The sequence below is a fragment of the Gambusia affinis genome, linkage group LG02 (assembly GCF_019740435.1).
Source record: "Gambusia affinis linkage group LG02, SWU_Gaff_1.0, whole genome shotgun sequence".
In the NCBI taxonomy this organism is placed as follows: domain Eukaryota; kingdom Metazoa; phylum Chordata; class Actinopteri; order Cyprinodontiformes; family Poeciliidae; genus Gambusia; species Gambusia affinis.
In genome coordinates this window covers 2,398,224-2,426,004 of record NC_057869.1, presented here as the reverse complement: position 1 = coordinate 2,426,004, position 27,781 = coordinate 2,398,224, and the positions used below count along the sequence as shown (strand labels likewise).

Here is a 27,781-nt window from a genome sequence, read left to right as displayed (position 1 = left end):
CCTGGACCGGAGGATGGTTCATTTAAAGTTTAAGGAAATCTCCTGAAAATCATTTTGTGACCTCAACTCAAATCATCTGGCAACTTTCTCACCTGATTCCTCCGTTCTATCTGTCTCACGTTTCTCACGTTTCTCACGTTTCTCACTTTTCTCACTTTTCTCACTTTTCTTGGCCGCCTCTCTTTTACTGAGTTCTACTAGTTAGAAAACAAAACAATAATCAAAATAAACTGCATATATATAAATCTATAAATAATATAAATATGTAGCTTTATTCTCAATAAATATTGAAATGATTACAAAGGTATGAGAGAAAATTGAGCTAAAAAAATTGAGCTGGAAGTGACAAGTTACATGAATAAAAAATGTTTTAAAATCACATTAGGAAATCTCCTGATTCAATAATCATTGTTGCCTCAACTGAAACCACCTGGCAACTTTCTCACCTGATTCCTCTTTTTTATCCTCCTCACTTTTCTCTCTTTTCTCACGTTTTTCACGTTTCTCACTTTTCCTAGTCTCCTCTTTTCCACTCTGTTCTATTAGGTAGAAAACAAAAAATACAAAATAAAGTGCATATATATATATATATATATATATATATATATATATATATATATATATATTACAAAGGAATGAGTGAAAATCAAGCTAAAGAAATTGAGCTGAAAGTGACAAGATGAATTAAAGTTAATTTAAAGTCACATTAGGGAAATCTCCTGAACTGTTAATCACTTTGTGGCCTCAAATCATCAACTTTCTCACCTGCATCATCTTTTTTATCCTTCTCACTTTTCTTGGCCACCTCTCTTTTACCGAGTTCTGTTGCTTTAAAAAAAAAACAAAAAACTATCAAATTAATGTGTGTATATAAATCTATGGATAACATCAATAGATAGAATTATTCTCAGTAAATACTGAGATCAATACATAAGAATGAGTGAAAATCAAGTTAGAAAATTGAGCTGAGTGTGACAAGTTGCATGGATTAAAGTTCATTTAAAATCAGACTAAAAAATCTCCTGACTTGATAATCATTTTGTGGTCTTAAATCACCTGGCAGCTTTCTCACCTGAGTCAAGTTTCTTTCCTCTGTCAACCCTCCTGACCTGCTCTCTCCTCCTCTGTTCTATTGCTTAAAAACAAAAAAATATCAAAATAAAGTTTATATGTATAAATCGCAGGGGTTACATTAACAGATTAATTTGCTTGTTTGACTGTTTTGCTTTTAAATGATGGAAAAATCTGAAAGCCATCAGATAATCTGTCATTTTGACAGATTATAATTTACGCCTGCACTACTCGGTGCAAATGACATTTTCAACTTTACACACAGAATACATCTGAAGTCTGATCTGAGTGATTCAGAAGTCTGCATGTCAAAAGCTGTTGGAGTTCGCTCAGATACAAATCAGATCAGATACAAATGGCAGCTTTGATTCAAAATGGCCGACTTCCTGTTTGGTTTGGGACATGGTTCCAGGAAACTTTTTGGTTGGTCCTGCCATGATACACATATGCAACAAATTTCATGATTGTCAGTCAAAGCCTGGCTTTATAGATTTCTAGGGGGCGCTGTGGAGAGATTAGGCCACAGGCACCAAACACTGGACTGGATTAGGACCAATCATAGTCAGTTTGGTGCAGCTCGGCTCATATCTGCGAAAGTTAGAGCCAAACGTACGGCAATGGCGTGCCCTCAGACTTCACCACGGCCACACCTTACAGCAAAAACTCTTTGTGCTTTAAAAAAGTTAGACCAACTTGTTATCCGTCTTCTGACTCAACATCATCCTGATTAGGTCAAGAGGGTCAGAGACGGAGCGTTCCAAGAAAAAAAAAAAAACTTCCTGTTTTGAGGGGGCTTGGCTTTGATGATGTCATCATATGACCACATATTATTGTCAGTCATCCAACATGGACGCTTCATACCAAGTTTGGTGTATTTCTATATGAACGTTATAGCGTTTTGTTTGATTTTGCCACGTGGCCACGTCCCCCAAGCATACTAAAAAACATTTTGATAACTTTTAATCTCCCATCACTAAACTGCAAGCTGAGTGAAAATGAACCAGATAGCTTAAAATCCCCCGGAGGAGTTTGTTAAAACTCGAGGTGTATAAATGTGAAAAATAGCCAGATCTGCACTTTGACCCAAAATGGCAACCTCCCTGTACATTTTAGGACATACATCCAAGAGAGTTTTTCCTAATCTGGGAGGATCTACCTACGTACCAGGCTTCAGCTCTCTGCGATGTACGGCTTGGCCTATCTCAGTTCAGCATGGATTCCATTAAAAACCTTTAATGGGACAATTTCGACAAAATTTAGCAAATTTTTGAAAATGTTTAGGCACCAAATCTGCGACCTCTGGCTGAAAAGAATAATAGTAAGACAAGATCCATTAAATCCATTAAATAAGATCCACCAGGCCTTGGCAGCGCTTTCGCTGCTCGGGCCTCATCACTCTCAGTAAATATTGAGACGAGTTCAAAGGAACGAATGAAAATAAAGCTCAACCTGGCAACTTTCTCACCTGCTCCCTGTTTCTTTCCCCTCTCAATTCTCCTGGCCTCATCTCTTCTACTTTGTTCTATTAGTTAAGAAACAAAAATATATTAAAATGCTGTGTATCATGTATATAAATCTGCACAAAATATCAATACAGAGCATTATTCTCAGTAAATATTGACATATTTATGAATGAAAATCAAGGCTAATCACAATAGATAAACGCCAACTGTCATTTTCACAACATCAAATGGGACTCAAATGTTGTTAGAATATTTTAAAGACATTTAAAATTAACAGTAGAACAGATGAAGATGCAAAATAAGTGACATCTGAGAATTATCAACCCACTGTGGACCACAAATTCGCATTAGTTTGACTTGCACCTGAATTTGGATATTTTAGGTTGAAAAAAACAAGCTGCCTGGTTGGATATCTGCACACACACACACACACACACACACACACACACACACACACACACACACTCAGTTAAATGGAAGGTCCCTAATCACAAACGATGCTTCAATAGCTGCGTTTCCATTAGAAAGTTGTGCAAAAATTTGTCGATATTCTGCGGACGTCAAAAAAATAAAATTTCAAAATCCAGCGTTTCCATTAAATAAGAGACACAATTAAAACCACCAGTAAAAAAATTTTGTTCACCCAATAAGACAATAAAAAACAGGCTCTATCCAACCACTTCCTGTCGTTGTCTTTGTTATTTCTGCCAGTAGTAACTTCCGGTTGTCAATCATGTGGAAGAAAGTTGTGCTAAACACATTAGCTTGGATACTAAAAACCATGTCAGTGCATTTTTAAAATATTTTTGGTGCGTTTCCATTTGGCAAATTTATTTTTATAATCCCAATTTGTGCAATTTGAAGATCAATGGAAACGCAGCTCCTGCTGCAAAGTACGGAAGTATTCCTGAATCTGCTAAATATCAGTTGTGCCAAACTTTAACTCCTCCAGAAGGTTAAAAAAAAAACCCCTCAAATAATTCAATTTATTTTCAATGCCATAGTCCCATCTAAACCAACGAATTAAATATTTTCATCATCACCAGTAAAAAGAAAAGCTGCAGAGTCTGAATCTGAAGTCATGCAAATAAGCTTCCAAAGTGCATGCACAGTATGCAGAACAGAAGAAACACGAATCCTGGTTTTATGACTGCTGGTTGTTTTTAAAATTTTAACTCTCATGGTGGCAATAAATACAGTGTCTATGAAGAGTATTCACCTTTTTTAATGTTTTACCCTTCTACTTGCTTTTAAGATTTGACTTTCCTGATAAAAAAAGGTTACAAAAAATCATTTAAGGTTGATTTCTACAAAATATTGACAGAGTGGTAATTAGAATCCACTGTTGAAGAAAAATCAGATCATGGATTGGTTAGAGTTTTCCAAAAGGCACATGGGAAGACTCTGTGGTCAAGAGGAATAAAGTTATTTGGTCTGATGACATCGAAATTGATCTTTCTGGCCATCAGACAAGACAGTGAAGCATGGTGGGGGTAGAATCATGCTGTGGGGAAGCTTCCCAGCCGCAGAATCAAGGAAAATCCTAGAATACTGAGAACTACAGCTTCAGAGGAAATTTATTTTCCAGCTAAAGCTACACAGAGATGTTTTGAACACAACAAAATGGAGGTTCTGGAGTGGCCTAGTCAAAGCCCAGCCCTGTCAGAGCTTAGCAGGAAGTTTAGCAGGAAGAATAGAGGAAAACTGCAGCGTACAGATGAGACCGACTGATCCACACAGAATTTATGCAATTTATTATTTTTAATACACATTTTTACTTAATTGTCATTATTTTGTAGTAATCAGATTTAACTTTGAGATTAAATGCTTTTCGTTTTGTATTTTTTCAATATTTTATTGATCAGGATTGTTTATGAGCTACAAAAAGGGGTAAAACATGTAAGGGTGTGAATACTTTTTAAAGACGCTGTGTATATCGTGCAGCTGTAATGTTCCTGCCACGTCGCCCAGCCTGACTGCAGAGGCCTGACAGACAACATGAGGATGAAATGACGAATGAAAGCTCACCGATGCAGCTCCAGGAGGATAAATAAACTAGCCTACATTTTAATTAGAAAGTGTGGACTCAGCTGTAAATATTACAGTGCAACAACTAGGAAAACGTCAAACCTATCAACCAGCCTCACATTTACTGGGCAGCACTTTATTTGGAGGAGTGTGCATAAAACATAAAAACTGTGACGTCACCAGTCATGAGCATGAAGGAGTTTTCATGAATGTTAATGACGGTTGTCATGAAGTGTCACTTGGTAAATAATCACATTTTAATGCACATTTTTACTGCAACTTTGCCTTAAGAAGTTGCACCAAGTGAAGGTGCCCCTCACACCTTCTTCAAATCTGACTAAATTGGTGTCGCACGTTTGTGCAGCAAAAGGTTTTGCTTGTTTTTCATTTTAAGTTTATTAATAGAAAAGTTTCCAGAGGTCAGCAGAGGTCAACCAATCCCTCATTCATATGTACAAAATCAAACAAAATCGTCGTCAATCGACTCGACTAGATTTGAACAGCAGAAATTTTTTTTTTTGTTGCTTTTGCTTTGAAGATATTAAAGAAAGTTTAAAGGTCAAAAGGTGTGATACCAGTTTTGTTGACTCTGTAAACTTGAGTTGGGGGAGTGATTGACCTCTGATGACCTCTGGAAACTTTTTTATTAATATATTTAAAATGATAGCAGGACAAATTAAAAATTTTTACTGCACAAATGTAGCACAAACAAAATTTGGACAATGTGGGAGGCTGGTGAACCCTTTCATCCGACATCTTCAAAGCAAAAGCAGAACTGAAGAACATTTGTCATTATTTTGTGTCATTATTACACTGAGGTGTCATTATTATTGTTTGTGGTGCCATAATGTTTTGTTAGATTAGTGTCATTATTTACTGAATGACAACATTCATGAAGACTCCTCCAGCGTTTATGTCACATTTATGAAAATGTGATGTCAGTCTTTTGCACACACCATCCTGTAAAGCATCACTCGATTTCTAACTCAGCCAGCGAGGAGGAAATAAAAACAAAGGTGAGGATGGAAACAAAGGTAAAATGGGGACGAGAATGAAAACGAATTGAAACTTTCTACCACAAAACAAAAAATGAATGGAAGTGATGAATATGTATGGGAGTCCATCACACGTGACCCAGTGGATGTTACTTCCTGCTCTAATGACGAACTGTGTGGCGTATTGCTGTGAGCCGGGCCTTGTGTGTCTGATCTACTGCTGGCCTCTGTGCAGGTTGGTGAGGAAGCGCGGCGGTCTCAGACACATACCGTCTTTGTAGGACAGACTGGTGGTGGAGTATTTTTTGCGGTGTGCACGTGCGTAGTCCTGCAGGTTAGGGGCGCTAGAGGAGCCACCGAGGACGGTGGTGCTGAAGAGTCCGGCGCACTGAGAGCCTGCGAGGGTTAGTGACCGGAACATAAACATGCTGTTACTCAAACAGCAGGAGACAGACAGAGACAGAAACTGACAAGCAGAAACAAAGACTGGAGGTTTTTAAACCGTCTAAGACAAAATTTGGTCCTTATTAGATCTTCAAATGAAGCAAATACAACAGAAGAACCTTAGATATCAATACAAAAACTTTCAGAACCACGGTATCTGCATGTTTCAAGTCAAATTTAAGACTTTTTTTAATGCTACTTTGAATGAAATTAAAAAGAATCTATCCTCCAAAATTCACATTTTGGACGTTTTTTTTTTTTTTCCAACAAAAATTTTATTGTATTTTGTTTTACATATACACCTGCCATATAACCAGTACAGTAAACAGGATCTACGAACACCCCCTTAGAAACATATCTGCATATACTCCTTTAAGCATACATGAGAAATTAGTCCACTGTTGAGGCTTCTTTGTTGCTCATTGTGTTTTGACTTTAAACTTGTCTTTAACCGGCGTCGTCATTGTGAGATATGTCCACTCCTTCAACAAAATTCCGGAAGGGTCTCCAAATGTCTTCAAATAAATCACCTTTCCCTTTCTGGAGATATGTTATGCGTTCCAAAGGCAAAGTCTTTAGCATTTGCCTAATCCATTGGTTGATACCTGGTCCTGACGTTCTCTTCCAGGATAGTGCTATCAGTCTTTTAGCCTGTAGTAGACATATATCAATCAACAATTGTTCACACTTGGTAAACAAAGTATTTTTAGGGTACAAACCCAAAATTAGAAAAGCAGGGTCAAGTGCAACAACTTTAGAGACAAGGTGGTCCAGAGTACTTTTTATGGCTTTCCAGAAATTTTGAATTTCCTTACACTCCCAAATACAATGAAACAAAGTCCCCTTTTCTTCTAAACATTTTGTGCATACATCTGGTATATTAGGGTTGTACCTATTTAAATTGACTGGTGTTATATAGATTCGCATTAACCATTTGTATTGCAGTAACCTTAAGCGAGAGTTAACAGTTTGCTTTTGAGCCTTTGCACAGACAGACTGCCACTCTTCCAGTGACAGGTTTATTCCCAGGTCTAAGTTCCAGGCGTCTAGTTTCCGTGTTGAGTCCTCTGTTGAATTCAAAACCATAAAGCTATAGAATTCTGAAATCGCACCTTTATTTTTGCTAAACTTGCAAACCATTTCCTCCAACTGGGATTTTGAGGGCCTGGACAAATCTTTGATTTTTGTCCTAATGTAGCTTCTGAGCTGCAGGTATTTGAAGAAGTATTTTTTATCTATATTAAATTTCTGCCTGAGTTCCTCAAAAGACATCATGTAAGTTGAGTTTGCTTGATATAAATCGTTAATCTTATCTAAACCCTTTAAGGCCCACTGTTTAAATACAGAATCTGCTCTTCCAGGAGTAAAATCTTGGTTTCCCCATATAGGAGTAAACTGTGAGAGTATAATTGGTTCTTTTATGAATTTCTTTACGTCATACCATGTTTTGATCATATTTTTAACAATAGGATTAGCTGTTCTTCCCAACAGTTTTGAGACCGAATCAGCAAAAATGTATAAAGGCAAAGGTGGACTTACAGAATCAGATTCCATTTCCGTCCACTGAGGGGCATCTCTGGTATTAAAGTAGTGTCTAATAGTTCTAAGTTGGGTTGCCCAGTAATACCACCTCATATTCGGACATCCTAGTCCTCCCTTCTTATGAGGTAAGTGTAGGAGCGACAATCTAATCCTGGGCCGTTTATTTTGCCATAAAAACCCAACAAATAACTTCCTAAAATCATCAAACCAGTTTGCAGGAGGCGGCAGGGGGACATTTTGAAAAATATATAGTATTTTTGGAAGCATATTCATTTTGAAGGTGTTGATTCTGCCAATCAATGATAAGGGAAGGGGCATCCATCTATTAATACTTTCCGTGATTTCTTTTGTTAAATACTCATAGTTCTTCTTTACAATCATATCTAGATTTGAAAATATTTGTATTCCTAAATAAGTGAAATCTCTAACAACCTTGAATTCTGAGCTTATTACCGGGGACATTTCTTTTTCATCCAAAAATAGTAATGAAGATTTAGCTTTATTAATACTATACCCTGAAATATGGCCATACTCCTCTATTAAATTAAGCAAATTTGGAATAGACTGTTTTAAGTTTGAAATGAACAGGATTATGTCATCTGCATATAATGAAAGTCTGTGTTCTACATGTCCAATTGTAATGCCAGCTATATATTCATGGGCCCTTACGGCTATAGCAAAAGGCTCCAACGCTAAAGTAAATAACAAAGGGGACAAAGGACACCCTTGACGACAACCTCGTTTGATAATAATTGGTTTAGACACATTCTTATTTGTTAATATTTCTGCAGTTGGGTTTAAATATAATAAGTGAATCCATTTTTTAAAGTTGTCACCATAACCAAAACGATTTAAAATATTGAATAGATAGACCCATTCGACTCGGTCGAACGCTTTCTCGGCATCTAGAGAAAGCAGTGCAGCTCCAGATTTTACATCCAAGCCATGAACAATGTTTAGAAGCCTCCTCACATTGTGCAGACCTTGCCGTCCCAAAACAAAACCATTCTGGTCCCTGTGTATCACTGAAGGAAGTGAGTCTTGTAAGCGTATTGCTAATAATTTACAGAGTATTTTTAGATCAGCATTAAGCAGGCTTATTGGCCTCATGTTTTCACATTTATTGCTGGGTTTCCCAGGCTTGGGTAGCACAAAGATTAAGGCATTTGTCATAGATTTTGGTAGACCACCATTGCGATATGCCTCCTGAAACATCTCAAAGATAGGACTTATTAATTGCTTTTTAAATTTTTTATAAAAGTCTATAGGGAACCCATCAGGCCCAGCTTTCTTCCCAGCCTTCATGTAGTCAATAGCCTTACCCAGCTCTTCTTTTGTGATTTCAGCTTCCAATTGTTCTCTATACACTTCATCTATTGAGGGAATATCTAGCTTATTTAGAAATGAGTCATGTTCTTGAATATTCGAGGTGTCTTGCGAATCATACAGCTTGTCATAGTATTGTCTAAACTCTTCATTTATCTTGATTGGGTCTACTAAAGTTTCCCCTTTACTATTAAGGAGAGAGGTTATGTTTTTTTGCACTTCCAGTTGTTTTATTTGCCATGCCAAGAGTTTCCCTTGTTTTTCTCCTTGTTCATAGAATGATTGATTTAATCTTAGTAAACTGGAGGCCGCTCTGTTTGCAGATTCTTTTTCATATTGTGCTTTTAATAACAGCAATTCCTTCTCTATTTCTGCGTTGCTGTTTCTAAAAGTTTGAAGTTCTAGTGATTTGATCCTGGATTCCAATTGTTGTCTGCTCCTACGCTGTTCTTTAGATTTTGAGGCGGTGTAACTAATTATGTAACCCCTCAGACATGCTTTAAAAGCGTCCCATTTTATACAGGCTGTAGTTTGTGTGGTATTGATACTAAAATATTCATCTATTTTTTCTCCAACATATTTAAGAAATTTGTCATCCTTCAGCCATTTCTGGTGTAAGCACCATCGGGGAGGGTCATTCAACAGGTTGTTATTACAGTATAATAGATTACAGGGAGCGTGATCCGATATTAGTATGCTATCATAGCAACAATCAGATATATTTGAGAGTAATTCCTTTGAAATCAAAAAGTAGTCTATACGGGAATAAGTCTTAAATGTTTTTGAATGACATGAGTAGACTATGTCAGTAGGTTTTAAATGTCTCCAGATATCCAGTAAATTTAATTCTTTCATAAAACTGCAAATCGTTTCCCTGCTTCTGCTGTGTGGCTGGTAAGCTGCTGAAGCCCTGTCCAAAATGGGGTCCAGAACACAGTTCCAGTCTCCCCCTATAATGTATTTTCCCGTCAGCGATGAAAGGGTAAGAAATAAGTTAGTATAAAAAACACCATCATCAGAGTTAGGACCATAGACATTTACTAAGATCAGGGTTTCTTGTAGGATGGACCCCTGGATTATCAGATATCTCCCAAATTTATCTTTAATAACATTGGTCACCTGAAACGGAATGGATTCATGAATTAGGGTCATTACGCCCCTGGCTCTTGATGTAAATGGAGCTACATATATATCTCCCCGCCACCTCCTACGCAATTTTATATTTTCTTCCTCCAAGAGATGGGTTTCTTGTAAAAATATTATTTTAGAGTTTAAATCTTTCAGTTTGTTCATGACTTGCTTGATCTTTTTTGTCTTATGTAAGCCTCTACAGTTCCAGGATGTGTATTTAATTTCTGTCCCCTGCATCATGTCAACTCAAAGGACACTGATGCGGTAGCTTCACAAATATGTCCAAGAGGGGTAACAAAAACAACAGAACCGATAACATACACCCACAATCCCTGAACTACTTGAACAAACAAAACCCCGTTCCCAACCAAGCGGTTAGTCCCTCCCATTAAATTCCTTCCAACCATAGATAGTATAGATCCCTATGATCTATTCTCACTATTCTTAACCTCTGCCAACAACTAAAAAATAAATATACGTATTGTACTCGACCTTCTCCCGCATTTTCAGCAGTCTATTTGTCCCTGTATAATTAAGGTGGTCCCTGGTATGTGTATCAGAGGTAGAACATCACAACAGAACATTGAATCTAGAAGTATAAGGTATATATATATATATAAAAAAACAACAGAATAATAACGAGCGTAACTTCACGCTGTACCATGCAACATTGTGATGCTCTAACAAAAAGGTATATTTAGCAGAGACACATTAACGCTACATTCCACCAGTGTTGCCTTATTCAGTCACTCCGATGCACTTATCTGTCTCTTCTGAATCCGATCGACGAACGTTTGGACCTCTGTTGGTGTGTTAAACTTGAAGGTTTCTCCTTGGTACGTTAGCACCAGTTTAGCCGGAGGGATGATGCCATGTCTCAGACCAAGCTCGCGGAGGCGCTTGCGGACTCCATCGTACTGCTTGCGCTGCTTGTGTATCTCCGTAGCGACGTCATGGTAGAATCTCACCCGTTGATTTTTATAGAGAATATCCGTCTTTATTTTGCTTGCTTTGAATATCAGATCCTTTTGATTGTAATTAAGGAATCTCATAATTACAGTTCTTGGGGGAGCTTCTGCGTTCCTTTTCGGTCCAACGCGGTGAGCTCTTTCCAGAATCAGCGGACTTTTCAGAGCAGGTATCTCCAACACTTCTGGTAACCAGCTTTCTAAAAATCCACAGGCATCGGAGCCCTCTGCGCCTTCGGGGAGATTTACCAATCTAAGGTTGTTGAGACGAGATCTCATTTCCATGTCGACTATCTTTTCCTCCATTAGCTTCTTCGTTTCTTCCAAGCTCTTAACTTTGTTAAGTAGCGACAGTTGCTCGTCTTCAAATGTAGACAAACGTTCCTCTGCATGCGTCAAACGTTTCGCACATTCACCCACTTCTTTCCTCACTGTTTCTATGGCCGTCATGACACCATCAAATCTTCCAGAAAACTCAGACTTTAAGCTATTAATTGCTCCAAGTATATCTGCCTTGTCGCCGCGTGGGTTATTCATGTCGCCGCCGTTATCTGCTAGCTCTTCGTCAACACCCTTACTGCTGCTCTGCTCCTTGCTAACTTTGTTGCTAGCTTCGTTTAAGCTAAGCTCCACGTTGTGAGGTCCGAAGTTCGTCAACCTGGACTGCATAGTTATTTTTGACCTATCTTTACTCATTCTTCCAGGGCCTGGCATAATGTCACCAAAATCAAACTCAGTTACCTTGGTTGTAGCGTTCAGTGAGTTTTAAAAGGGAATTTTCAGGATTCTTGTCAGGAGCAGCGTCGAACGCGACCTTCTACCTTGCGGTCATACCCGGAAGCCTGGACGTTTTTTTTTACTTCCATTTTGGTTTCCACTTCTTGTAAAAACAATACAAGCGCTTAAAAAACCCATTCAGACATTTCTTTAATAATAATTTAATGTTTTTTTGGCTTCAAAGTCTCAAAATCTTTCTTAATGCAACATCATAAATCGCCAGGCATTGCCCCGTTACCTAGCAACCCCAGCCTGTTACCTAGCAACCCCAGCAAAGCCCAGCCCGTCCCTTACAACCCAAGTGGAGCACCTGCACATTTGGTCAGCTGGTTTTACCTACATCTGTCTCCAGAAAGCTGTGGTAGATCGGAGAGGTTAATTCCCAGCAGCCCTGTGTAATCCCAGCCGCTTTAATCTAATTCCAGTCCGTTTGACTACAAAGTCCGGTTCGGTTTGAGAGAATAAACTGTCTAAATCATTCCTTAAGGCTGCCATTTTTGTAAATTGTGACATTTTTCTCTAAATTTTTCGTAATTCTGCAGTATTTTGTTTAAAACCGTCTCAGTGCTGCCCTCTGTGGGTTGAGCGGTGGTTACTGCAGTTGAATTCTCCCATTGGTTCCAACAGTGTAGCTTGGTTGATGTCAGCATCTGATAGCCAGCCATTGGGCTCACTCAGACACGCCCCCTGGTGGTGACTCGGAAGAATAACGAGCATTTATCGTTATTCTTTGTATTCACTTCATTTTTAAACCTCTAAGGACCAGTTCAAGTTTTTATTTCCAAAACCTTCCCTATGTAAAAACCTCCAGTTTAAAAAATTACTGTTATCTTTTCCCCTTATCATTTGATTGTGTCAGAATTAGCATCACCATGCAAACAGAGGGCAGAGAAGGAAAGAACTACAGTGGAAAGAGCCGGTATGAAGGATATTTATCTGTGAATATTTATCAGGCAGCTCAGACTGCAGCAGAGGGAGGGCAGAAAAGTTCTGATGGTTCTGATTAGAAAGACACCAAAACGATCCACAGAAGTACAGATAGACATTAAGAAGGGATTCAGAGGAACTGTAAACTCAAACTGGCATTTCCTCCCAAAGAGACAAATCAAAGTTCTGAACAGGTGTGTCTCAATAAATTAGAGTACCGATGAAAAGTTCTGTTAGGTTGGTGCCAACTCCTGGGTGGAAACCCAAATCATTACAAACATAAAGCAACCTGGATTTTTCTATCACAGCTTTTCCTTCCACTCAACTTTCTACTTATAGTTAGGCTGGAATGGCTGAGCAAACAACTGAATAATTGGAAGAAATTAGCTGGACACGTTAGATCTCAATAACTAGAAGCTTTTTTCATAAAACAACTTTTTCCTTGTAATTTTTAGACGACCTTCTGGTAAAATTGCACCTTCAGTCGGGTAACGGAAAAACTTTATTAAACAAAAATACTCATAGCATGACCCTTATACTAGCAGGAGGGAAAATTGAAATAAAAGCCACTTTTTGAAAATACTTTGATTAAATGATTAAAATTGTAACTGGTATGAAAAGAAAATTTATTTTTACAGCCTTAACTTAAGCAAAGCTTCATTAGCATGAAGCAACTTATTGAAGTGAATTCTGCGTTCATTTCGGTATTTAAACAAACATTTAAAATATAACTAAAATTAATCTAGAAAATAAAATAAATTTTTTGCTGAATTTTAAGTAAATCTAGTTTATTGACATGTTCCTGTTGATTTCAGGTTGAATCTGAATCAGCTTGAAGTTCTACGTTCTTCAATTTCTTCTTCTAAACTTGCAGTCAAAGTTCAAAGGTCATGTTACGGAAATGCACAGCCTGCACTCCATGTTATTACATCTCCTCCAAATATAAACCATAATCCACAGGGAACCGGTTGATGGTGTGTGTGGTTGCCGTAGCAACAAGGTGTTTTTTTTTGTTGTTTTGTTTTTGTTTCTCCACCTACCCAAGCCGCTTTGTTTCATCTCTGGAGACTGACGTGAGATGGAGAAGAGACGGTAGTTGCCGACTTTAGAGGAGGAGGTTTCTGAGAGGACCTGCGGGGGGTCAGAGGGCAGGTGATGTAGGGAGATGTAGTGGGATCAAAACCAGAGGAAAAGCTGCAACTGCACAGAATAAACCAACTTTGCTCAAAAGCAAATGAATGTGATGTGATTTTATGTTTACAGACTAAAAAATAAAACTAAATAGCAGATAGAACTGAAAATGTTGGTTCCACTCCTTCCTGGGTTCAGTCTCACCTCCATTGATCCGGTTTTGTGGTTGCGAATGAGCGGCGACCGCTTCTGAATGGTGATGGGCTCCGACGCGGGAACGGCGCGGTCCGTTTCGTCTCGCGACAGGTCGTCCAGACTGCCGCGCTCCTCCTTTTTCTGCCCGTTCTGCCCGTTCTGAGGAACACACAGCTGGAGCCTGGATGTCCTCCACATCGGGACGTTTTTAAACTTCACGGTGTTTACCTGTCGCATCACCTCTGATGAGGCGGGTCTGAAGCCGAATCCGTGCGGCGCGTGCTCGTCCTCTTCCACGCCCTTAACGCCGGGGCTGAAGTGGAGCTCCACGTGGAACCGCTCCTCAGAGGAAATGTCCTTCAGGCAGACAATGTTTAAGACATTTAATCCTTGATTATTAAGTTTTTAATCTGTTTGTTACAGACACGCTGAATGTTATTGTTTACATCTGGAAATGTCACGCACCCGCACAACGCTGGAGGGCAAAAAGTCGATTCTAACTCTTGCTGCTGATACAGGAGAGCAATTTCATTAACAAAATGAAACCTGCAGTTGAAGGTATCATTAACTTTGTGCAGCAAAGGGAAAAACCGTTGAAGAAAAACTCAAAGCCACTAGTAACCTTCACTTTTCCCGCTCTCTGTCGGCTATGCTGCACGCAGGTCCGTTGCCATAGCAACTGACTAACAACAGGTCCAACAGGATTCAAAACCAAAAACAACATCCACACAAAGAACAGAACATTCAGTCCATTACAGTTTTCTGTTTTCAGGCTTGATGTTAATTTTGTGATAATTAATTAAGTGATCGCTGTGGTAGATTAGCTGCCGCTGCTATTAGCTAATCTGCCACAGCGGGAGTTTATTAGCTTATTTAAACCTTTGCTCTACAATGATCTGTCTCGTAAAGCATCAGTAACTCACCTTATTGTTGTCTTCGTAGAGCATGATGACAATCTGCGTCATGTAGTTGAGTTCGGAGACCTCATTGAGGTAATCCATGGCGCGTTTCCACTGCTGGTCCTTCTCCTCCTGTCTCAGACACAAACGGAGAAAATATCACCCTGATCTTCACGTCTTTTCATAAAAACAGGAATCCCTGTTTGCTTACGTTGAGCAGGCCTCCGTATCGGAAAATGCTGAGCAGGGAGTGGACGTGGCTCTCACTGGTGAAATATAACCGAGTCCTGACATGACGGCCGGGTGACATAACGCCACGAGAATACCTGCAAACAGGAAGTGAAAAAACAACATGACTACCTGTGTTTACTCTCCATTAAACATTTGTTCTGTATTAAAATTGAACTTACAGAGGATGAAGCTTGTTGACGAACTCGTCTCCGTGCGTCCTCTGCAGGTCAAGCTGGATCTTCCTGACCAGAGGGAGGCAGTAAGCGTAAGCTATGTCCAGCTTCTCATCTTTATTTATGCCGTACTCCTGCAAAAACACACAAAAATAAACTACTCAGGTGGCTCAATTCATTAACATTTCTGAGCTTCGCAACCAGATTGTGATGGGTCATATTGGTAAATATTTAAACTTCCCCACAGATTAAAAACATCCAAACAAAAGAAAACCTAATTAAATATACAAATAACCAGTGGTGGGAACCACTAGCTGAAACGTTAGCTGCACTAACCCTGAAGAACTGAACAGTAGTTCTGCTAACGCTAAAGTGCTGCAACAGCACCAGCAGAAGCTATTGCTTGATATATTTCTATCCAAACGTATAAATTTAAATGTTTTATGATGCTAATAATTATTGTTTTAATGTTTATATCTTGTCTTTTTTGTTTATTTAGAATTTTATATATCTTGTTTGAAATAAAGTTATTAGAAAATATAGAAAGGATCCAAACTGCTGCACAAGCATTAAAGAGCATGAATATAAATGTCTAACTGCTGGACAAATGTGAACAGCTGATAAACAAACCTTCAACCACAATGTCAAAGTTTATTCAACAGAAACTTGCAAAACAAATTAATGCTTTAGAATTTACTCAGAAAAAGTCATTTAATGTTGAAATAAGTAAGTAAAGATGTTAAACAGAGAATTAGCCCTGCTATTAGTGTGTTAGCATAAGTGTGCCCAATATTTCAAATACTGTTAATCAAAAGCATAAGGAACAACACTGGTAAAAATGTGGAAAAACTTTAAGGTAAACAACATTTTGTCACATTTTGAACCCATCGGCAAACAGACCCCACCTGTTCACAGATAGGTTCATCATATATTACTAATTATTTAATATTATTTAATAAGAAAAGCAGCTCTGGGCTCCTTCGTCGTCCTCCCACCTGCGGGATGACGATGTCGGCCAGCGTTCTGGACAGCCGGAACAGCTCCAGCGTGTCCTTCAGGCCGAGCGTGGCGTTGTGAATGACGTCGTACTTCACGCAGTCGTAGATGTCGGGGATCTTGCTGATGTCGTAGCGGCCGTTCTTCATGCGGAAATCCTTCTCCAGCTTGCCCCAGCGCTGCAGCATCAGCTCCAGAGTCTCGCTGTGGTACAGCTGCAGGTCTGGAGGCAGAGGAGGAAAACATCCTGCTAGCTGAAGAAACGTAGCCGAACACGTCAGGAAGGGTCGATTTCATGTTTCTGTACCGGCAGACTTTGGGTCCTCCATTCTGGTGCGGATCTGAGAGGTGAGGCTCTGAATGAGCGTGTAGACCTGATCACATGTGGTCACCGGGTTCTTCACCAATTTCATTGAATTCAAAAGAGAAGTAGCGCAGGTCGGTGCCAGCTGTAACAAAACCAAACACAGACCAGGGTCACCAACAACGAGTATCACAAAACAAACAAAACAAAACATGTCGCTTCACTAAACGGACATGTTTACTGCTTTTTTAAAGCAACTGATGCTCGGGTCCGACTTCGTCCAAACGGCGACTTTTACAGGATTCATGTGACTTTCCTGGACTCTCCAGAGTTCAATGTCATTTAGTTATAAATGTGAAAAAAATTACACCCAAACTGAACTACAGACCTGGAAAGAAAGGATAGAATAAAGAAGGAGGGACACAAAGAGGGAAAGAAGAGTAAGAAGGAAGTAAAGAAGGAGACAAAGGAAGGATAAAAATGTAGGAAGAAATGGAAGATAGAAGGAAAGGAGAGAGAAAAAAAGAAGGTAAAAGGGACAAATAAAAAGGAACAATGGATAAGAAGGAAGGAAAAAGGAAAAGAAGAAAGGAAGAACAGAAGGAAGGATACAAAGAAAGAAAGAATAAAAAGGTAGGAAGGAAAAATAAGAAAGTAGGAAAGAAGGATGAAAAGGAAACAATGAACAATAAGAAGGGAAAAAGGAAGAATGGGAAGGAAGGATGTAGGAAGACAAATATACTTATATATATATATACATTGTATCTCTAGCCATAAAATCAACTTGAATAGTTTATATTTGTGTTTTTTTCAATGTAAATGTCCATTTTTTTTATGTTTTCTTTAGATTTTGATCTCGCTCAGCCTACTTCATGTCAACCGTATTCGGATAGTTTCTGCTCTGAAAGCGTCCGTTTCCTGGTGAGCGTCCGTTTCCTGGTGAGCGTCCGTTTCTCCGTGGCTTCTTTTCACACTCTGACCATTTCCCTGCTGAAATGTTTCATCTTCGGTTTAACCCTGATGTTTGTGGGAGTCATGGGGAGTTAAAAATAACGAGCCGAGGTGGAGGAGCTGTCACGGTTTAGCTTTGAAACACGGAAACAAAACGTGTTTTCTTTAACCGTCGACCACAGAAACAACCTCAGTCAGGGCTGGAAACTTTAAAGCATTTATCAGCAGGGATGAACAATATGGCATAAAACTCATATCACATTATCTATTGTGATGGGTGGCAGTAATGATAAATATCGCAATATGTTTTTAAAAAAATCACATACTAATTGAGTTGAATGGTTACATTTATGTGTTCAAACTTATTTTAGGTCATTTTGTGGATGTTAGTGTTTGTTTTATGCTGCTGCTTGTCATTACCAGGTTTCCCTTAAAGAATCTAACTTTAAGGCCGATGACAGGCAGCAGCACAAGCTCCCTGGTTAAATCAAAGTTAAATATATAAAAGAAAAATATGTATCTACATGGAAACACAATAACTTTAATATAATGGGTGTCTGTGTTGAATCCTGCTTTAATTCCCAGAGTTGTGGCTGAAACCTGTAGTCTGCTTTAGAAGCACATGCTTCATTTTAAAGAGGTGAAACAAAACAACGTTTTTTTTCCAGCATGGTCGTTCACATTTCTATTTGCAACTTATATGTGATCTCCTGTACGAACTGCAGAAGACCTGGAAGTGTCCTGCATGAAGACGGCGCAGTAACGTCACACACAGAGAGCGTGCTCAGCGTTCTGCCGACCGCCATGAAGAAGAAGAAGAAGAAGAAGCACTCTGTGTTTACGGAAGTAAACATGGATGCTAATGACAGGAGCCAGCTCCATATCGACTTAATCTTCATTATAGTGCGCTACGGTTGTTGCTTTTCTTATAATAGAAAAGCAAATAGTGACGTTTGTTGAGTATCAGTGACGTTCAGGTCGGATGAATGCGACCTGGCCGTACAGACGGGTCTAATTTGAAAACATCAGCTACGTATCGTTTATCCAGGTGGCGTGGGTCCGATCTGTGTTGTTCAGACTGGCTTGATGCAGGTCGCTTTAAGGCAAAAGAGGCAGCGTGAATGCAGCCTGTCACGGATTCCTACTTGTTAGTGTGATGAAACAGGCTGTCTGACTCGTTACCCGGTCGTAGTCCTCGTCGTTGAACTCGCGGTCCCGCTGCAGGATCTCGTGCAGCCGGGCCTTGACCCGGTGCTGGCAGCTGCTCAGCGAGTCGCTGTCGTTGTCCAGCAGCCCGTTCATGTTGGCGCTCTTCACCATCTGCACCAAGATGGGCGTCAGCTCCCCCTCCAGAGCCAGCAGGCCCTGCTCACACACACACACACACACACACACACACACACACACGCACACACACACACACACACACACCCACACACACCCACACACACACACACACACACACCACATCGGTCTTTATTTCTGACAATGTTCCTAAAATGAGTGGAAAACATCTCATTTGAGCTTGGATCTCAGAACCTGTGCAGCTTTAACTGTTTGGGATCTGCAAAACTTCATTCTGCTTCTAAAAAATACAAATAAAAAACTTGAATGGTGCCACATGCAGGGCCTTTGCTAAACACAAATGCTTGGAGTTGAACCCACACTCACTCCGGCCAATTCCTGGACAGGAATGATCAATGACTCTGTGTTTTCAGAATCTATATTTCTCTATATTTGGTGGAGAAAATTTCAGGTTCACTAAGTCAGTAGATTTTGAAAAAATAAATCTTACTTTATATTCAGAATCTTAACTTTCTTTCTCTAAATTTTGACTTTTTTCCCAAAATTCTGATATTATAATCAGAATAGTCAGAATTGTTTTATTTTTCTTTATTGGCCCTAATTCTCTTCCGTAGAACTGACTGAAATGAGAAAACAAATAAAACCCAAATCAATTACATGTAACAATACAGAACTAGAAAAAATCAACAAGTTTCTGGCTTTATGAAAGGAACTGACTCATAAACATGACATGTTTTGTTTTACTAAAGAAAATTAATCAGGAGTTTATTAAAACCAGAAGAGATCTGGAAATCTGCAGATCTTTTCCACGTCCAGTTAATTATCTTAGATTAACAAACTTTGTTGTTCCGTACTGAATAGCTGCATGGAAAAAGAAGATTGTGATGTTTTTAGTGTAAAGTAAAAATATTAATCCTGCCCCCCAATTTCCAATGGTCTGGAATCCAAAAGAAGCTGTGAAATCTGAGAGAACATTTAGCTTTAGATGGTTCTCAGGCACCAACAGAACAACTGGAGGTTAAAGAATCAAATTCAATTTGGAAAATGGTGGAAACTCAAATATCTTTCCAGACCCAGATGATTTTCTGCTTATTGCTGGCTCATCATTAACGTGATCATTTGCTGAATGTTGCAGAATACCTTAGCGAAGGAAGCCGCCGTCATCTGCACCCGGCCTTCGTCCGACGCGTAGATCTTCAGGTCGTGTCTGTAGGTGCTGTGTAACCGTAGCAACCCGCATCCCGGAAATCCAGCATAGTCTCCTACATCAAACCAGCAAGAACGGCGTCAACAAACATGGATGCTGCTTCCTGAACACAAGGAGCTTTTTCACATTTTGTTTCTTCAGGGGATTTTATTGGATCTTCTGTGATGAAGCAACAGAAAACAGAGAGGTGGGAAGAAATCCCACTGAAATAAAAATCTGAATGGTGTGGAAACCAAAACAAACGTGTGTAAACCTGCCGCAGAAAGCATTTAATCAATTAATCATTTGATAGATTAAAGGGATTCTGATGATTCATATTTTGTTTTCAGAGACACCGCAATAATTTTTTTAGAATTTCGGCTTTGTGTGGTTTATATTTCTGTTTTATTTATTGTTTTTGAATGTTATGTTTTATTTTGGGTATTTAAAATATCTTCCAGTCCCAGTATTGACTGGAACTGGGAAACTAAGTACAATGGAGTAATACGGTCGTCAAAGATAGTAAGGAAATAAAAGAGTAAATTTCAGCTAAAAAATTCTGAAAATTTTTAGATTAATCACAAACATTTAAAAAAAAAGCACATTTTTGAGCTGAAAAAGTAAAATAATTTGTTAAAAAACAGAAAAAGTATCTGAAAACTTTAAATCTAGAAAATATTCTATAAATAAAATCTTTAAAATTTGAGTTTCAAAAGTGAAAACTTTGCCAGAAAAAAACTCAAGCATTTTTAGATTAATTTGAGATATTTTTGTTTTTTTCTAGGAAATTTCTTTCGAGGTTTTTGGAAGAAATTTTATATTCATCCAGAATGGCTCTAATACACCACCACTTTCTGTAGAAAATTTAACTTTATTGATTTTTAAGTGAGACAACTTGCATTATAATGCCATTATCAATAACTTGATGGCATCAAAACAACAATATTATCATTTATCGCAATAATTATTGCTGTAATTTATCACTCAGCAGAATTAGTTATGGTGTCAGTCCAACGCTAGCAGGAGAAATGGCTCCTGGACTTTAGCCAAAAACAAAACAGAAATCCTCAAACCGCTAAACTCTGACGTCACTCCGTTTATGTTCACATTTCATTTAGAAGGAAGTTGCGCTCGGCGTCTTCTTCAGAGGTTTTTGTGTTATTTCCTTCTGTGGTTCTCGGTGCAGCGCCACCAGAGGTATTCCAGGTATTCCATTAAGCAAATTTATTTTTGTAATTGTAATTTGTGTGCTTTTAAGTAATTCTCACCTTGACCTCCAGGGTACATGCAGCGAAAGGCTCTGCCCAGCTCCTCCGCCTGCACCCGGCCAGCAGGAGTCAGCTCTCCTCCCCACTTCAGCACCAGCAGCAGGGACTGGCCTTCCCTACGTGTGTCTGAAACGGACCGAACCAGAAAAAAAACAAACTGATATGAACATAAACCTTAAAGCTGCAGGATGTAACTTTCATTTAAAAAATGTGTTCATTTGTTAAAACTGTCACCATGTTGTGCTAGTTTAATGCGAGACCGATAACCTGTGAAAAAACAAAATCTCCTTCACCTCCATCATGAGCTACGGTTGCAGTCAACATCCAATCAGAGTCAGGAGGCGGGTCTTAGTGCTGTCAATCAACCTTGTGAACATAAGTGGGCTAATGACGGAGAAACAACATACTGTTATGTCCGTGGTTATGCTAACTAGCCTCAGCATTCACAGGCTTGATTGACAGCGCTAAGACCCGCCTTCTGGCTCTGATTGGTTGTTTCTGGTTAGCACTGGGACAAGGAGGAGAAGCTCCATTTGTTCACAGATCACCTGTTTCATACCATACTGACAGTTTCACCAAACATATTCCTTATAAAAGTTGCAAACTGCAGGTTTAAATAACTGAACAAATAAAATGTGTGAACCTTCGTCTTCGCTGGAGGTTTTCGGCTGCCCATGGGGCAGGTAGGTCAGCTGCACTTTCCTGTTGATCCCAGAGAAGTGGCCGTACCTTTAGAACCAGAAGATCAAAAAATAAAACCACTTCCAAACTTTCTCAAGCATTTTGGATTTGATTATCATAACTAATCAACATTAAAACTGTAAATTGGGCTTATAAAAATTGTTTTAAGTGCAGAAATATTGAAACTTTAACTTTTGAGGCTCTGTTTCCACCAGTAGAGGTCAACTTGCTGGTGTTAACCCTGTCGTTTGGGGTTTATGCACCTTTTTCTACTGCAGATTTTAACATACCATATTTTCTGAACTATAAATCTCAAGTTTTTTCCATAATTTGGCTGGTTGTGCGACGTATGCATTTTTTCCCTCTTGATAAGCTTAATTTTGATTTAAGTATTTGGCAATAATTTAATGTTTTTCCGTGGCTGGAAAATGAGTCGTTTAAAAACCTCCCTGTCTAATTTTCCTTTTGGGATCAATAAATTACTTTTAAATTGAGTTCATTGTTATGTCACATTTCACGGCCACTGCGACGTTACCTAGCAACCCAAGCTGAGCAAATCTCTGTTACCTAGCAACCACAGCAGGATCGGCCGGCTTTTGTTGTTAACTCACCATCCAGAATCCACTTGCTGCATTCCTGTTTGGTGTGCAGGAGGCTCTGCTAATGCTTTTCAAAAATGTACGGTTGTATAATTACGCATCTGCTAGGAGCCATTTTCAGGTGTAAACGTTGAGGTGGGGGACGTGGCCAGCAGCAAATTATTTGGATTTAAAGTCACAAGATGCCCTAAAACAGCTAAAAAAAAATCAGATTCTCTAAGGATGATTTTGTTTAAAAAATGTAGTGAACATATTTTGCATAGGCCATATATCTATGCTAACCTGTTAAAGGAAGTGTAATAAGTAATTTTTAACCTGTTTCAGGAAAGCATGCATCGTCTGTTACTGAACTCACTGCAGGCTTATCAGAAAAACTGCAGCTTTGTAAAGTCAGACTGGTTTCAATCACAATACAAGGCCCAAAGCATTCTGCTATGACCTCATAGCTCTGCTTCCACTCTTTTCTCTGCAGACGTTTATTTTATAAACAGTGAGAAAACTGAGCAGCGAGCTTTTAAGGAAGTTGGAGGAGAGCGAGGACAAAAACGTCCAACAAAAGCTAATTTATCACAGGCTTGTGCTTTTAATAACCTGGTAAGAAGTTGCCAATTTCAGGAGCTTCCAGGGAAATGAGGTTAATCATCAGACTTTCTTCACCTACATTTCTAAAACCGTCTTCAGCTGCTCCAGTTTGGACTTCTTCTCTTCGATCTCGCAGTCATTGCGCTGCCCCAGATCAATCAGCAGCTGCCGGGTGATGTCCAGCACCTCCTGTGAGACGGTCAGAGGGAGAAACCGTCAGAGAGGCGGCCGGCGCTGACATTTCTGCACCTCAGACCTCAAGATCGACTGTGTCACCTGCAGTTGTTTCGGCTTCTTGAGTTTCAACTTCCCTGTTTTGTATCCATCATATTTTTCAAACAGATCAAAGAACCTGAAGGGAAACAAATGAGCAGCTGGTCTTTCAATGTGGCGTTTAGTGATCGGTCTGCAGAGGGAAAAACTCACATGGGGTTGCGAACTTCCATCTTCATCTTCTGTTTGGGTGTTCTGTCTCCATGGCGGATGACGGCGATGACACTGCGCAGCTCCATCCTGGCCGGTTTCAGAGTGAATTAATGAAAACGTTTAAGCCACAGTAGCTCCGCCTCCATTACAAATGTGTGCAAAACCTTTTTCAAAAATACACAGTTTCGCATTTGTGGTGTTCCCATTAAATAAAACACATGAATAAACCTGTTCACATGGCAGGTCATTAAAATTTATGGCACCAACAATGTGAACACTTATAATACTGGCTTTCATCATAAGCAATCCATGATGACATATTATGGCCATTGTAGACAGAAAACAAAGCTCAGAAATTTTCAGAATAAACTAAAAAAAAAAAAAAAAAAAAAAAAAAAAAAAAAAAATCCAAAAATCTAAAATTTGCAAACAATTTTTCAGGAAAGCTTTCCAATTTTAAAACTCAGAGAATTTGCAAAAGTGAAACATTTTTGACTTTACGAGCTACGAAAATGTCAGATATTGTTCTAGAAGATTTCTCACATCTTAAAATTTCAGAGATTTTTTTCTTGTGAATTTTCAACTTTTGGGTCTCAGAAATTTCCAGGTTTTTTTCCATAAAATTTCTCAGATCAATTTCAAAACTGCTGAATTTTTTGGGAGAATTGTTTTCTTCTGTCTACTCAGCGTCTTACTCAGGAGTTGGAACGACACGCCTCTGATATTTGGGAGAAGTTACTTTTGTTTGCAGCCTTTTGGGAAAATTTTAGTCTATAATTTTTTTTGTACAGCCAAGGATTCAACACTTTCCAATGAGAAACTCAACTTTGACGAGCTTTGCTGTGCTGTCAGGCCTCTGATGTTGAAGGAAGCCAGTGCCAACAAAACAAACCGACGTGATGCAAAATAAATGTTTTTGTTGCAGTTTTGCAAGATAAACTGAAAACCATCTTATTCTACACAAAAACATTCAACTTTTCAAAACTGACATGTTCCCATTAAGAAAATGTATGTTTGTAATTTCAATTTACGCAGTTTTAAGCCAACTGGAAACGCAGCCAGTGACGAGGTGAGTCCACTAATGGGGTCTTACATGGTCCCTGAAGTGGTGGGAACAATCGGGATGTCCTCTGCCTCCGTTGGGATCGACCAGGGAATCTGGAACTGAGGCGCCAGCTCTCGCATCACGATGTTCCTGAGACATTTCATCAGCACCAAACGCTCAAACAAACACTCAGAAATGTTGAAAAAGGCAGGTGAGAAAGAAAAGCCGGTACCCGAGGATCTTGGCGCAGTCGTCGTAATATTTCATCGAGTTCTTGACGAAGCTGAAACCGTTCACGTCACAAACGTAGGAGTGTCCGTTGGCTCGGAGCAGGTCGAAGCCGCACACCGTTTGCTTCGGTGGAAGAACAAGAGTAAACATTAATGATTATGTAATGATTATCTTGGTAATCAATTATTTTGATTGAAAATAAATTGGCAAACTCTGTAGATTTTTCATTTAAACCAGGGGTCCCCAAAGTGGGTCCTTGGGGGCCGACATCCTGCATGTTTTAGTTCTCTCCCTGATTTAACGCACCTGGATCCAATGATGGCTGTTGGAGGCCTAAGCAGAATATGGACCTGCTGAAAAGGTTGTTGGTTCCACCAGGGACAGAATAAAACCTGCAGGATGCAATCGGCCCTCAAGGACCCACTTTGGGGACACCTGGTTTAAACAATGAAGTTTTTCTATACAATATTAAAAATGCCTTAAGAAAATACAAATAAACAAATGAAATAATTTTTTAAACATCAAAATAAACATCCTGTTGCATAAATGCAATAACAGCATTACTTTACTCTACACTCAGTTATCTGTAGGAAAGGATGCAGGACGTATTTACCAACAAAGGTTTGTTTTATCTTAAATGCAAAATGCATGTATTGTTCTACTAAATTAGTGGACAATTATTTCAAGAATTGATTAATTACAATAAATTGTTTCAGGGCTAACACAGATATGATGGAGTAAACACCGCGGTGGAAGCCGGGGTACCTTGAACGCCAAGCAGACTTTCCTGGCCACCAGTTTCTCCATGGCCGACAGTATGACGGGGTAACGGACCTCCTTCCCCTCGCTGTCGCGCTCCACCTTCCCGTCCAGCGCAGGAGACTTCCGGGCCTCGGCGTGGGCGTAGTCCGGCCCGACGGTGTACACCTGCAGTCCGACACAAACCCCAGAACCAGCAGTTCTGTTACATCAGAGCTCCAAGTCTCAACCAGTAAACTACGACCTGTTTATCTGCTGCAAAACGTTTACATGTGCAGACGCAGGGGTTCTGTTGTGAGTTTGAGAGTAGTTGATATGTTACTGGCAGGTGGCAACAATTAGAAATCCTCAACTTCCACCTCACAAGTTTCATGTGAATACATAAAAACATTACAAATTAGCTGTAATCTGGTTATTCACAGAGAATCATGTCGGCCATCATCAGTGACGATCCATGTGAAACACACTGCAGAAACAGCCTCCACTCTGCTGCTGCTCCACTCCTCACAGCTTCCTTGGACTGGATCCATTTTACTCATTTTAAGGCCTTCTGTTTGTTTTTAAATGGTTAAATGGACTGGGTGTGAGTCTGAGTAATCTATGTTTATATGAAATGAAAACACATTAACTGCACTTTTGCCCAAACCTTAACATCCGTGCCGTCAGTCGGCATGAACTCTTCGTAAATGTAGGAGCCAGTCTTCCTCACGCTGCTCTCTGGAGAGTAGACGCTGCTCCGGCTCCCGATCTGCACAAAGCAGAGACCAAGTTCAGTTCTTCTTCTCTTTTCACACCACTTCGTTTAGAAACTGAGATGCTGGTTTAACTAAAATGCAAAAACTTGCATAAGCTGCAAGCTATAATTACATCAAATGTCCCAGAGGATCACATAAAGCCGTAAAGTGTGCTCTTATTTTGAAATAATTTGAATTTTCTGACTAGAAAATGTGTTGAAACAAAGTTGAATAAATCTTTTCTGAGTCCTGATCAGCTTGTTGCATTTTTAAAAGTCTCTTTTCTTTCATCTCTCCTCAACGTTGGACGCATTTCAATTAAAGGAACTTTTTTTTGTAGTTTAGCTCAGTTACTGACCTAAATATGTTTTGTTTTTTTTGACTAACCAATTAATGACAAAATATCTAATTAATCGTTTCAGCTCTAAATTTTTCTCTTCTTCTTCTGTAATATTTCTTTATTATTTTATTTATTTTTAAAAAAATATTTTTATTTTTAGAATTTATTTAAAAATGTGTTTAAAATAACTATACATTTAGTTATTCATTACAAAATATTAATAAAGCTAAAAATTGCTTTTTGTTAAAACAATAATTTAATAAAAATATATAAAACAATAATAAAAAATAAAAAGCAGTTATATTCTTGACCTTGAAAACATTTAATTAAAGTCACACTGGAAGCCTGCGTATAATAAGGAAACGTGGATGTTTGCTAGTTTGGTCGGATCAATCTGAATTACTAAAGGAGTCATGACTGTGGAGGTCACGACCTTTCTGAAGAGTCTCTGGCTGCCGCCGCCTGCTGATGTGGGGTAGTAGATGTAGACGTTGTGGTCCTCGGCACAAACGGGCTTCTCCACAAAAGGTTTCTGGAAGATTTCCCCGTTCACCTCCACATGGTCCTCCCCTTCCACCAGGTTACACTCTGAATACACACACACACACACACACGCATACACACCCACACACACACACACACGCACACGCACACACACACACACACACACACACACACATACATTGGGCCGGACGATATGGCTGAAAAACTTTTCACGATTAGGCCCGTCATAAAAACTAATGTTGCTGGACAGTAAATTGTCCCAGAAGTTACTGTAATAAATGATAATATTGATTTGAGACCATTTACATGTAATATGATGGTAATAACATAATAATGCAAGAACACATTCGCAAAGATCAATAAACTTTAATTTCTAACATTTAACACTTGGAACAGGAAGACATTTTAAATATCCAAAATTAACAAACAAAATGAATTATGAAGTCTCTCTAAACAAAATTGTCCTTTAATAACCTTTAATTAAAAAAGTGTCTAGTTGAGACTTTTTCTTCCAGTTTCTGGTAGAAACAGAGAAAAAAAAAAAAAAAACGCTAAATCTTGCAAATGGA

At 39.1% G+C, this 27,781-nt stretch overlaps 1 protein-coding gene across 24 annotated transcripts in view; it reads right to left on the bottom strand.

The window, feature by feature from the left end:
- ppip5k1a (diphosphoinositol pentakisphosphate kinase 1a) overlaps nt 1-27,781 on the bottom strand; it is a 56,079-nt gene that overhangs the window by 19,959 nt on the left and 8,339 nt on the right. For 9 of the 24 annotated variants that reach the window (XM_044105555.1, XM_044105597.1, XM_044105598.1 and 6 more), the window contains exons 6-30: nt 27,142-27,296; nt 26,281-26,382; nt 25,641-25,802; nt 24,877-24,998; nt 24,693-24,794; nt 23,600-23,686; nt 23,450-23,525; nt 23,253-23,362; nt 21,955-22,040; nt 21,312-21,437; nt 19,998-20,119; nt 18,735-18,917; nt 16,605-16,746; nt 16,297-16,520; nt 15,308-15,435; nt 15,109-15,223; nt 14,922-15,029; nt 14,227-14,355; nt 14,008-14,157; nt 13,713-13,803; nt 5,828-5,953; nt 2,537-2,593; nt 1,073-1,135; nt 766-828; nt 447-539 (exon numbers count right to left, since the gene is read on the bottom strand). In XM_044105555.1, the coding sequence (XP_043961490.1) occupies nt 447-539; nt 766-828; nt 1,073-1,135; nt 2,537-2,593; nt 5,828-5,953; nt 13,713-13,803; nt 14,008-14,157; nt 14,227-14,355; nt 14,922-15,029; nt 15,109-15,223; nt 15,308-15,435; nt 16,297-16,520; nt 16,605-16,746; nt 18,735-18,917; nt 19,998-20,119; nt 21,312-21,437; nt 21,955-22,040; nt 23,253-23,362; nt 23,450-23,525; nt 23,600-23,686; nt 24,693-24,794; nt 24,877-24,998; nt 25,641-25,802; nt 26,281-26,382; nt 27,142-27,296 (2,922 nt within the window). Of the gene's footprint in view, nt 1-446; nt 540-765; nt 829-1,072; nt 1,136-2,235; nt 2,302-2,536; nt 2,594-5,827; nt 5,954-13,712; nt 13,804-14,007; nt 14,158-14,226; nt 14,356-14,921; nt 15,030-15,108; nt 15,224-15,307; nt 15,436-16,296; nt 16,521-16,604; nt 16,747-18,734; nt 18,918-19,997; nt 20,120-21,311; nt 21,438-21,954; nt 22,041-23,252; nt 23,363-23,449; nt 23,526-23,599; nt 23,687-24,692; nt 24,795-24,876; nt 24,999-25,640; nt 25,803-26,280; nt 26,383-27,141; nt 27,297-27,781 lie in introns of those variants that run through there. The other 15 variants (XM_044105600.1, XM_044105604.1, XM_044105641.1 and 12 more) reach the window with 8 other exon arrangements.